At 35.5% G+C, this 13,469-nt stretch overlaps 1 protein-coding gene across 1 annotated transcript; it reads right to left on the bottom strand.

Annotated features, from left to right (window-relative positions):
* Window positions 1-10,425: 10,425 nt before the first annotated feature.
* Window positions 10,426-13,201, bottom strand: LOC130796764 (probable microtubule-binding protein TANGLED). The gene is made up of 4 exons (XM_057659145.1): window positions 12,975-13,201; window positions 12,726-12,868; window positions 12,002-12,060; window positions 10,426-11,540 (listed from the first exon to the last, which is right to left on the bottom strand). The coding sequence occupies exons 1-4, from the start codon at window positions 13,059-13,061 to the stop codon at window positions 10,732-10,734; spliced, it is 1,098 nt and encodes a 365-aa protein (XP_057515128.1). The 5' UTR covers window positions 13,062-13,201; the 3' UTR covers window positions 10,426-10,731.
* Between the last annotated feature and the right edge of the window lie 268 nt (window positions 13,202-13,469).

The following is a 13,469-nucleotide window of genomic DNA, read 5'->3' as shown; positions in this document are numbered from 1 at the left end:
AATTTTATTGATTGATGGTAATTTTTATGTATTTTTTCACATATATTTTTAATATAGTTGTATAATAAATTATTTCTTCGCTTTGTCAATTGAAATATATTATTACAATAAATAGAAAGATTTAAAGATTAACTTTATGTTGAAAATGAATTAATTTTATAAATTAATATTAATATATTCATATAAGTAAACATTTATTACATCTGTATTTTACGCAAGAATCTATCTAATATAGTCTACTAATAGTCTTATACTCTTATAAGGAGATCTAATCCTAATTGATTTGTTATCATATACTTGCCATATGTTAATTGGTACTTAGTTTTCTAAATAATTATAGACTTTTAATAGTCATATTTTACTTACCTCTTTTTGTTATGTAGTTTTTATTTTTTATTTTTCTTTCTTATTTTATTTTTATTATTTATTTATTTATTTATTTAATGTTTTTCAAATGATATAATTTTAGTCCAACTTGTTTTGTGTTTTGCAAGTAACTTTTTTTCCATGTTATCTTGGTGCTAATTAATCATCTTTTATTTTGCAGGGCTTTCATTACATGCGAGTTTAATTATCGCGTGCATTCCTTATGGCTTCATCCTCAAGAGGGTATGAGTATGATCTATCCGTAACTTTTCCTCTGGACTCTAACTATATGCGGAACTGTATGGGCTTATAACCATGACACATATCCATGAGTAAACTTATTACAAACTTGAATATTAAGATTACATTTAAAATAGATTTAGGAAGAATCGAAACAAATCATATCATTAATGTTATATTCACACAAACTTAAGATCAAACTTGGAAGTATATCATTAGAAAAGGCAACAAAATTCAAAATGTTTCCTAAAAGAAATAACATCTTGCTGATCTATTTTCTATACATTAAATATGCTTAAAATCTATTTTTCTCTATTATTGAAATGTACACCAAAATGATTTCATTATATAGTTATGAGGTACTATTGAAATAAATCGTCCCTCAATAACACGATTTCAAACAAAAAGTTCATATTCTCCTAATATATATTAGATTGGCTATTTAATTCAAACATAAAATACGCATCTTCGTCTCATATAACAATTTGTGTAATACTCCAAAACTAAAATTAAACTTAACAAAAACAACTTTTCAATAAATTTATCATATATTTTTGATCGTTCTTTTCCACAAAATAATGCAATAAAATCCATATCAACACACCACAAAGTCCTTATGATTTAAGAAATGGGCATTTTTCACAAAGCACAACTTACCATCTCCATCTAATCTCATAATAATCCTCCTCTTCTCTTTCTCCATACTCCTCCTCGATGCAATCTTCTTCCATCATCTACTCATTTGTTATTTGTCAAAAAATCAACTCAACCAAAAGCTTAAGCTGATGTTTGAGGCTCCAGGATATGTTATATACTCTAACACACCCCTTTACACAAGAGCCCTTTAGGCTAGATGTGTAGATGCAGCACAGACCCTCCTCATACCTGGTGCTAAATATTCCACTTAAATAAGTGGTGATTGAGATTCGAACCCGTGACCTCTTGTCACGTTGACTCTGATACCATGTTAAGGAACCAACTCAACCAAAAGCTTAAGCTGATGGTTGAGGCCCCAAGATATGTTATATACTCTAACAGTTACAACAATGGTAAACCTTCAAATCTAACAGTTACAACAATGGTAAACCTTCAAAAATACTCGAGATCATTCATGGGGCCCACTTAAACCATAACAAGTCCTTGAAAGTGGGTTTTATCAATTTTGAATATTCAGATCAATCCAGTTTAGGCGAATTTGCCGAGTCTGTAATTATAAATTTCGAGTCTGTTTCCCTGAATGTCACTTGGAAAAAACTGTTCCCTGAGACGATTAACGAGACTGACTTGCATAGGAAGTGCCCACAAATTCCCCTCCCAGATGTTGGAAAGTATGTTCGGCTACATATGGTTGTGGCAAAATTACCATGTGGAAAATGTGGTAGTTATTTGAAGAAGGGGATTAGAGATGTGCGTAGGTTACAAGTAAGTCTATCTACTGCTCATTTATTGGTGGAGAATTATGGGGGAATTAACGAAGATAAGGATGTTTATGCTGAGTTTGTCTCGAAATGTGAGCCAATGATTGAAATATTTAGGTGAGATGATTTGATTTGGCATACAGGGGATTATTGGTTGTATAAGCCCAATGTAGAGAAGTTAAAAGAGATTGTTAGTATGCCTGTAGGAAGTTGTGCCCTTGTGAGCATTAAGGGGATAGGTATTGCAGCACTATCGGATACAAGATAAGAAAATGAAAAAGAGAGAAAAGCTGTTTGTATTATTTCATTACACCACATATTAGGACTGATGCATCCTTATAATCGAAAATACAGTTGTCAAAGGGAAAGCAAAATTATTGGGAATATTTGGAAATATTGTAATTGATATCAATATTAGTTATATGACAACAATATCATATAGCATTATTCTAGGAGATTGGGAATATTAGCTATATGGTAATATTATCTTGTGGTATGTTTTTAGGCCAAGTTTACTTAATTAGATCTCAACCTTATATAAAGATACATTGTAATTAAGGAGGGGGAGCAAAAACATTTTTAGAAACATACATGCTTCTTATTCTTTCATGGTAGCAAGGGTTAGTTTTTTTTTTCTACCTTCATGGCTGGCGACAATACACTGCAGCCACAAAAACTTGATTCCACCTATCCTTTCTACCTCGGCGCACATGATCGTCCAGGAGATTTTATTACTCCGGTTCGACTCAAACTTGACAACTTCGATTCATGGGCACACGCCATATACATAGCTCTTTCCTCTCGTCGCAAATTCGGATTCCTCGATGGCACCATCACTAATTATGCTCCACCCGCAACAAAGGAGGATTGGGTCGTTGTTCATTGTATACTCGTTTCATGGCTTATGAATACCATTGATCCGGAGGTAAAAAGTATGTTGTCTAATTATGATAATGCTAAGCATTTATGGACTGATTTGCATGAACGGTTTTGCGTTGTCAATGGTTCTCGTATTCAACACTTAAAGTCTCAAATTAATCGTTGTGAACAAACTAAAACTATGACTGTTGCTGTTTATTTTAGTAAATTAAAAGTTTTATGGGATGCTCTTGCTCAATTTGAACCTTTGATTTGTTGTAAGTGTGGTCGATGTACTTGCAATGTTGGCAAGCAACATGAGAAAAGGCGTGAGGATGATAGATTGCACCAATTTTTACTTGGGTTGCACTCTGATTATTATGCTAATACACGATCCACCATTCTTGCTCAAGATCCTCTACCCTCACTAAACAAGGCATATCAACAAGTTTCACAAGAAGAACTGGTTCGTGGCCTTGATCACGTGAGGGAGGAGACCACTCCTGCTGTCGGGTTTGCTCTTCGTACCACAGCAGGTACTGGTCGAGGACGCAGCAGCACAGTAGTGTGTTCTTACTGTCAGATTCCGGGACACTCCTCCTCGAGGCTACGCGATGCTTTGACATTGTTGGGTATCCGGATGGTTGGAATGATAAAAGCAAAGGTCTGAAACACACAGCTGCTCGAGGGAAAGGAGGTATGTGCGTCACTGAAGCTGGTGGTCGTATTCCCGCGTCCGTATCACATGCCTCTGCCAATGCTGCTGCTGGTTATGCTCTTGAATCAGCATCACCTGCGTCAGTTTTCACGCCCAAGCAATGGAGAGCTATTACGGGATTCTTTGGTAATGCTACAATACCAGAAAATCGCCTAAATGGTAAGTTTGATGTATCCTCTTGGATAATTGATTCAGGCGCTACTCATCACGTCACAGGTGATAAGTCATGGTTACTTTCCATTCGTCACATTCATTGTTCTGTTGGTTTGCCAAACGGCGAAACCGTAGTTGCTTCTATGGAAGGATCGGTTCGTTTATCCGATACGATTACTCTTCATCATGTTCTATATGCACCTCATTTGAGTTGCAATTTACTTTCCGTATCCCAACTTAATGATAATTTACAAACTATTGTCACCTTCAATTCTAATATGTGTGTTATACAGGACCAAACGAAGGCGCTGATTGGAACGACCACTAGGAGAGATGGATTGTACTATTTTAGCAAACATGAGATGGTGACCGCAATCGAAGCTACTTCGGCTCTAGAACTCTGGCATAGGCGTCTTGGCCATCCTTCCGAAAAAGTAATAAAGTTACTTCCCCATGTTAGTAGTAATAAGGTTCATTTAGCAAAAGATTGTAAAGTGTGTTTTCGTGCTAAGCATCATAGGGATGTTTTTCCGTTAAGTGAAAATAAATGCACTAGAATATTTGAGAAAATTCATTGTGATTTATGGGGGCCTTATCGACATGGATCTTCTTGTGGGGCTCGTTATTTTTTAACAATTGTTGATGACTTTTCTAAAGCTATGTGGATTTATTTATTGCTTGATAAAACCGAAGTTTTCCCAATATTTATGGCTTTTTTTGCTATGGTTGATAGACATCTCAAACTGTTAAAATTGTTCAAAGTGATAATGGTACAGAATTTAAATGTTTGATTGATTATTTTACGGCCACCGATATTATTTTTCAAACTTCTTGTGTGGGTACTCCACAGCAAAACGGAAGGGTTGAGCGCAAACACAAACATATTTTGAGTGTGGCAAGAGCCTTGAGATTTCAAGCTCAATTGCCGATTTATTTTTGGGGGGAGTGTGTACTCGCGGCTGCTCATTTAATTAATCGTACTCCAACACCCCTCTTGCAAAATAAGACACCCTTTGAGATTCTTTTTCATAAACCACCCGCTTTTAATGCTATTCGTACCTTTGGCTGTTTATGCTTTGCTCACAATCAAAAGACCAACGGAGACAAATTCGCAAGCAAAAGTCAGAAATGTGTATTCATGGGGTATCCTTTCGGAAAAAAGGGATGGAATTTGTATGATCTTGAATCAAAAGAATTTCTTGTATCTCGTGATGTTAAGTTTATTGAAGATGTTTTTCCGTTTGGGTGTTTGGAGGATGTCAATGTTGGTTCGAATATTGTGGAACATGGGGATATACATGAGGATTTTTGTGATCTTGGTAGTTGTGATGATAACTGTGACATTGAGGGGCAAGGAATTGTGCGTAATGGTTACGAAAGCGGAATACCACAGCTTATGGTGCAGCAGTCCCCACAAGCTCAGCCTACGACAGCTTCTGTGCCCACGCATCCTGTTGCCCCTGATACTCTTCTAGTAGAAGCTCACTCGGGCAGTGCTGCTCCATCGTCAGTTGTCGCTGCTAATGATATTTCGGGTACCGATAACATGGAACGTGGATTTCGTACAAAGTTTCCTTCGGTCAAGCTTCGCGACCACGTCACCGCATCCGTGTTTGCTAAAAGTCAGTCTCCTTCTCTCCCGGCACCGTCCTCCGATCACACTTCAGGTACTCTGTATCCCTTAGCATATTATATTCACTGTGACAATTTTTCAGTACATTATCGAAAGTTTATTGCAGCTATTATTAATGGTACTGACCCCAAGTCCTTTAAAGAAGCGATGAAACATGCTGGTTGGCAGAAATCCATGCAGGAGGAAATTCAAGCTCTCGAGGCTTATGGTACATGGACTTTGGAACCTCTTCCTCCCGGTAAAAAGGCTCTCGGTAGTCAGTGAGTTTACAGGACCAAATATTTGTCCAATGGCGCAGTTGAACGACTCAAATCTAGGTTGGTTGTCTTAGGTAATCATCAACAAGAAGGCATTGACTATAATGAGACGTTTGCTCCGGTTGCAAAAATGACAACAGTTCGGATTTTTTTGGCCATTGCTGCTTCCAAAAATTGGGAGCTACATCAAATGGATGTTCATAATGCCTTTTCGCACGGTGATCTCGCTGAAGAAGTATACATGAAACTGCCCCCTGGGTTTGAGAGTTCGGATCCTTCCTTGGTCTGCAGATTACGTAAGTCATTGTATGGTCTCAAACAAGCTCCCAGATGTTGGTTCGCAAAGCTTGTCACCGCTTTGAAAACATACGGTTTTTTACAGTCCTATTCTGATTATTCTCTTTTTTCGTTCACTAAGGCCAATATCCAGATTAATGTTTTAGTGTATGTTGATGATCTCATTATTTCTGGGAACGATTCCGCTACATTATGTACTTTCAAAGCATATTTGAGTGATTGTTTCAAAATGAAGGACCTGGGTCCTTTGAAATATTTTCTGGGCATAGAAGTGGCTCGTAGCTCTGCAGGTCTATTTTTGTGTCAAAGGAAATATACCTTAGACATTATTTATGAAGCTGGTTTGTTAGGGGCTAAACCAAGTGGGTTTCCCATACCACAAAATCATAGGCTCGGCTTGGCTGATAGAGAGCTTCTGCCTGATCCGGAAGTGTACCGTCGATTGGTTGGACGTTTAATTTATCTTGCAGTCATCAGGCCGGATTTAGCCTATTCCGTACACATATTGTCTCAGTTTATGCAGGAACCACGCATTGAGCATTGGGAGGCTGCTTTAAAAGTGATTCGTTATTTGAAGGGTACCCCGGGACAGGGTATTTTGTTAAGTGCAGATTGTATTATACTCTTATCATCCCCCCCTCAAACTTGGTTGGGGTATACACACCAAGTTTGGCTATTAAGTGACGAAACTGAGTAGACGGAATGATCTTGGTGAATATATCAGCTAGCTGAGAAGAAGTAGGGAGGTAGGTTAACTGTAACAAGCCTTCCATAACCTTTTCACGTGTAAAATGACAGACAATCTCCAAATGTTTTGTACGTTCATGATAAATTAGGTTCTGAGCAATATGGAGAGCATACATATTATCACAATGCAAGGTAACAGGCTTTAAAGATGTTAAGCCAAGTTCTTCAAGAAGATGAACAACCCAAACAACCTCAAATGAAGCACTGGCCATGGAACGATTCTCAGCTTCAGATGATGATTTTAATACTGTAGCTTGGTTTTTTGATTTCCATCTAATGGGTGAACGACCGAGAAGAAGAACAAAGCCGGATTTAGAATGTCTAGTATCAGGACACGCCCCCCAATCGGAATCAGAATATGCTTCTTAACAAAGAGAAGAATGCCTTGACCCAACGTGGCTAATAAGTAACCAAGAATATGTGTAAGAGCCTCAAAATGATGAATGGTTGGCTTTTGCATATGTTGACTAAGAGCTTGGACATAATAAGAAAGATCTGAGCGAGTATGAGTGAGGAAGTTGAGTTTACCAATGAGGCTACGATACAAGATAGGGTTGGACAATAAAGGAGAGTCATGAGTAGACAGTTTATGGTTTGAAGGAAAAGGTGTAACATGAGGCTTGAGAGCAACAATACCAGAATCTCGAAGCAATTCGTTACTAAATTTTGCTGAGTTAGAATGATGTCACTTTGAGAATATGTAAGTTTATGACCAAGGAAGAAACTCAACGGACCAAGGTCTTTAATACTAAAAGCAAGATGTAAATGGGACTTGAGCCGAGATATAACATCAGGATTATTACTAGTGACCACAATGTTATCCATATATACAACAAAAATGGTGATGGAATCATGAGATTTGTGAGTAAACAAGGAATAGTCCAGTTTAGATTGAATAAAATCCTAAGAGATAAGTGCAGATGTGAGCTTGGAAAACCACTGGGGGGAAGCATGTTTGAGGCCATAAAGGGACTTGCGAAGTTTACATACCATATTAGGAGGAACCGATAAACCATCGGGCAAAACCATATACACATCCTCATTTAGGTCACCATGCAAAAACACATTATTAACGTCAAGTTGATGCAAGGGCCATTTCTTAGATGCAGCAAGAGTCAATATACAACGAATGGGGGTCATACGGACTATAGGAGAGAAGGTATCATGAAAATCAATGCCATATTCTTGAGTGTAACCCTTGGCGGCAAGTCGAGCCTTATACTGTTCAATAGAACCATCAACTTTGAGCTTAATTTTATAAACCCATTTGCAACCAACTGTTTTCTTGTCAAGAGGAAGAGGGACAAGATCCCATGTATGATTATCTTGAAGAGCTTGAAGTTCAGATGTCATTGCTTGGACCCATAAAGGATCCTGTGCAGCTTGTTTGTAAGTTTTTAGGTTCATGCCATTGACTTTGAGAGGCAAGTAAAGATTGATGAACAGGGGGTAAGGAATCAAAACGGACCAGATTGCACCAATGATCTGTGTGACAGACAAAATCTTTTAAATGAGAGGGTGGTTGATTAGGCGAGTAGATTTTCTAGTAGGTAGAGAAGGGAGAATAGTGGGTTGGGACAAGTCAACAACTAGAGATACTTCAGGAGGGAAGGAAGAGGAAGATATATTATCGGTTTGTAGAGGAATGGCTGAAGAAGTATTATCATTTTGTGTAGAAATAGCAGAAGTATCAGAAGGTGAGAGTAAAGGTGAAGTAGTAGGGGTAGTATTAGTAAGACTAGAAGTAGAGGAAAATAAAGTGGAAGGGTGGGGTATAGGAAACGAATTAGAGGGATGAAAGGAGTCATCATAAGGAGGAAGAAGAGTGTAAGCTGGTAGGTAAAAAGTAGATAAAGGAGAAGTACTAGGGGTAGTAGAGTGGTAGGGAAAATGATGTTCTTGGAATGTGACATCTCTAGAAAAGACAATAGAGTTGGTAGTAGAAAAGACAATAGAGTTGGTAGTAGGATTATATGTCTTGTAGGCTTTTTGACTAAGGGAGTAACCTATGAAAATGAAAATGTCAGCTCTCGGATGGAACTTTGACTTGTTGTGCTTGAGAGTGGATACAAAACACAAACATCCAAAAGATTTAAGGTGTGAAATATTGGGTGGTTCACCAAAAAGTTTTTCATATGGGGAGATGTTACCATGAACAAATAAGGAAAAGCGATTGATGAGATAAGTTGCAGTTTTGATGCATTTTCTCCAAAATCGGATAGGAAGATTAGATTGAAAAGAAAGGGCACGAGCCACTTCCAATAAATGACGATGTTTACGCTCAACGACCCCCTTTTATTGAGGAGTACTACGACAAGAGGTTTGGTGAATTATACCATGATGAAGATAAAAAAGTTCAGCGTCACCGTCACAAAATTCTTTGGCATTGTCAGTCCGGATGATTTGAATTTTTGAGTGAAACTGTGTGTCAACATAAGCATAAAATTGTTTAAGAAAAACAATGTACTAGTTCTTGAATTTCATCAAATACAACCATGTGGCTCTTGCAAAGTCATCGGCAATGGTAAAATAGAGTACAACCATCATACGTAGCATGTCTAAATGGGCCCTAGACGTCAATGTGGAGTAATTGAAAATTTGAGTGTCGGCGAGCAGGTTATTCCTAAAGATCAATATGCAATTCATTTCTTGGAATTAAATCATGGGCATGTTATAAAGATTATGATTGCAATTGGCATTTTGAGGGTTATTTGAATTTTGCAGGTGATCAAGCTAATGCAATTTGGAGGAAAGTTTATAATGAAATGCCAAAAATGTTGCAATCTTATTGTGGAATGACTGAAAGTGCGGATGCTAGGTTGCGCCAAATGAGATCTAGAACTCAACAAGCTAAGCTTAAGAATGGGCATCGGGATGTTGAGATTAAGGATCCTAGGCAGTATGACTTGGTTAAGACTTAAGCCTAATGTACCATAGTTTGTGCTCTTTATTAATTTTTCGTTTCTTGTTAGTTCGTAGTATTTTTGAATTTACTATATTATACAAATTGAAATAAAAGTCTTTTGAATAGTGTATAACAAATTCAAAGGGATAAATAAAATTATCTTACGTAAATTGAAATGCAGCAAATCTCCTAAGAGACCATCTTTTTGAGAGACGGTTCACATCTAGCCCAAATGATTTAATTATGAAAGAAGATATATTACAAATCACTGACAAAAACGCTTTCGTTGACTTGCGGTCAACTGATTCTTTTCTTGATCACGCACGGTTTCTTAAAAATGCATACATTTCATTAATTATTCAAACTATACCCTAATCTTTGTTCGAAATTCATCTCTAATTAAATGGTCAGCTAATCTTGCGAGCCACCGTCTTAATATGAGATCAATAGCCCAATCAATTTAATTATAGTTTTTTCAATATGTGATCTATAATTGATTTATTTAAGGTCAAAATTCATTTCTTTTATAAGTTATAAATGATAATATAATTGATCATTTTATATATAATTAATCATGTGAAATTTTATATATAATTAATCACTTTAAATTGAAGACTTTAAAAAAATATCATATGAAATTTTACAGTCTTTTTATTAGATTGTATAATTGTAATTGGCTGAAAGTTTTAAACAACATCGAAATATGATACTTCTTCCTCTATCCCAAATTACTTGTAACATTGTAAATATAATACTATTCATCACCCTTAATTTTTTATTAGTTTTTAGTCTACTAGTTAAAATATATTCAAGTAGAATCATATTTGATTCGTCTAATGTAAAGATTATTAATATCATATTTTAATAATTTTAATATACATAATTAGAGATATTAACGATTGAATTAATACTTTGGACCTCATAAAAAAAACAAATGTTAGCTAATATTTTGGAAGAGAGAAAATAATATTCCCTTCACTGTGGAAATTGTAGAAGCAAAGAATGAGTTGCATATACTTCTAGTGAGATATATACTTCCATGAACTGGCCAAATAACCACATGTATTGATATACGAACTATAGACATTGAGAAAATATCATTGTAAACATCAAAATATGTTTTGACAACATCAAACACATTAATCTTGAATTCCAATATTAGAAGTTCTTGTAGAAGAAAACCTCAGTGGCATCATCATCAAAGCAGGAGTCCTCTGTTTCATAACTCCACCATCAAAACTACCACCATTCAATGAAATCCTTCTTCCCTTCAATGGAGAAACTAATCGATTCGCCAATCTCGAAGGCGACAGCGATCTTCTCAATTTTGAAGCCATTGAAGAATTACCCATTTTTGGAGGAGACTTCCTACTCAAAATTGTTGTTTTTGAAACAGGGGAAACAGAGTTTAAACCCTTATGTGGACTCTTGATTTTCACAGGGGATTTTACCAGAAATTTGTGAGGAGTTTCTATTCTTTTAGGGTTCGATTCACAATTTTTCTTGCGAAATTGATTCGGTTTTGAATTGGGTGAGGAATGAAACACCGGATTTGGGAAAAGCACAGTTTTTTTAACCCAAGGTTTATGCTTTGGCGATACTCTGTTTGTGGTATACCTAATACTACCATTACTTCCATTCTTTTCTCTCACAATTTCTGATCTTTTATCTGGTGAAACCTTAAAATTAATCTTGGATCGAGCTTTTCGTGATGAAGGAGTGCCGGATTCAGCTCGAATTATACGAAATTGATGCTGTTTTTCCCTTTTTCTTCGAGTTTCGATTGGGGTTTTTTCTGAGCTTGGTTTCTGTTTCCTTGGAAGGGGTGTTTTCGGATCTTCAATTTTGGCATTTCCCATGAAATCTCTTGTGATTTTACTTGCTTGAAGGATTTCAGCTACGGTTTCTCCTACTAACATTGTTGATAATGACATTCTTCTCCATTCCCCTGCTACCATCAAAATTGTTATCAGGGCGAGGCTACATGGAGGACGGGAGGCCCGGCCCCGTTACGAAAATGTGATTATTTGTATTTAACTTTGAAAACTTACTAATATATGATACACTTATGCTTTATTCTTTATAATTTTATATTCATCTTTCTGGTATTTTTATATTTTTACTATCTTAATTTTAATAATATTATTTTTGAAGATTCGCTAGAACAATATATGGAGGCAAAAAACACTTAATTTGTTCAAAAGAATAATTATAGAAAAATTTCAACTTTATTTCTTATATGTAATTGTTGCTACCTATCATTTAAATTTATATCAGAATAAATAATTTGAAAATTTTCATAATATAACTAATTTTTACTTATATTCAAAATATTGACTTCATTCCTGATTGTCAGATTTATCAATTTTAGTCAACAAAAAAAAAATATTCTAAGAAAAGAGTTCATACCTATCACACTTGCTGGCAATTTTCCTACAGGAGATTTCTTTGATGCATTGTTTCTAATCCTACACAAAAGTTGAAAAAAAAACTTCCATGGAATTCCACTCATAATAATGCAAAAATCTTTTTGTACAATGGAACCTTGGCAATTAATAATAATAAGGCCACATACCCAAATGTAGAATCTATATTTTATAAATCATAATCAATATTCAGTGTATTTATGATTAGCAGGGTCGTTTCTAACCTTAGGCAAGGTTTACCTACGACCCAGAGCTAAAAAGGGTCTAACATTTGAAATTTTGGTTAATAGAGTAGAATTTTAAAAAAATTACAATTTATAATTTGTTTTTTTATCAATTAAGAAATATATGACACGCCTAAGCTATATTTATAATGATATTTATAATATATTCAGTTTGTCTCTATTATTTTGCCAAACGCTCCTTAATGTTCAAAATTAACATTCTTTATAGAGGGCTCATTTCATTTAATTTGTCTTGACCCCATATAATGTCAGGAATGACACTGATGATTAGGATCCAAAAAGATTGAGCGGTAGGCAGACCATACCTTATCAAAGGAAAGAAGAAAGTTACAACCAATGAGACGAGATTATCGAGTATCAAATCGAGAAAGACAAAACAAAAGACTTATAACATGCCAAAAGCACTATATACTTTATGCATATGAATTAGTCCATTAAAATAGAAATGAAGAAGGGAATTACCTAATAGATTCTTGTTTGCATCTAAGACTGGTTTTTAAGTAAGATTTAGTACTTCTAGGGCTAAGTTTAACACCAGCAACCACTTTATTTCCTCCTGTTACTGTATATTGAAGCTCTTGCAATCTTGCCATACATTGATCCACCTAATTTGAATAATCCAAAATTAATTATCAAAAAAAAAAAACAATACTCAGAATATATACAGATTAATCAAATCAAATCAAAAGAAATGAATGAATGATGGATTACCTTCTTAACAGTCTCTCTAAGAAGAGTAGGGCTTAATGGAGAAGCCACCATAATTTTCCTTTGCTTTGGTGGGGTTTTTGCCACCATTTTTATTTCACAATCAAAATCACAGAATATGAAGTATAAAATAAAAATAAAATAAAAGTTTATCTTTAATGAATTAAAAGTGGGATCAAGTAATTATATTTGAGTTTACACAGCAGAGCTTAGAAGAGAAAGAAACTAGCTGGTATGAATAAGTAACGGCTTTATTTCTTTTTGGATTTCAACGGTCGAATTTATGAATGGCAATAGTTTTAAATTTATTTTGGAGGGTGGGGTGGTCATCACAACTCCCTCTCTCACTAGACTTTTTATTTATTTTTATTTAATTGAATTTTTTTTTAAAATAATATTTTATTGTGCGGTAGCTGGTACACATGATTATCACCGTCGATTTGGGTATGGTGAGGTATGCAACTTCAAAGGATGGATGTTTTAACGGTCATTAAGTTT

Source organism: Amaranthus tricolor, chromosome 12, assembly GCF_026212465.1.
Source record: "Amaranthus tricolor cultivar Red isolate AtriRed21 chromosome 12, ASM2621246v1, whole genome shotgun sequence".
Taxonomy (NCBI): domain Eukaryota; kingdom Viridiplantae; phylum Streptophyta; class Magnoliopsida; order Caryophyllales; family Amaranthaceae; genus Amaranthus; species Amaranthus tricolor.
The sequence above is the reverse complement of the archived record's forward strand: the minus strand, read 5'-3'. Positions and strand labels throughout refer to the sequence as shown.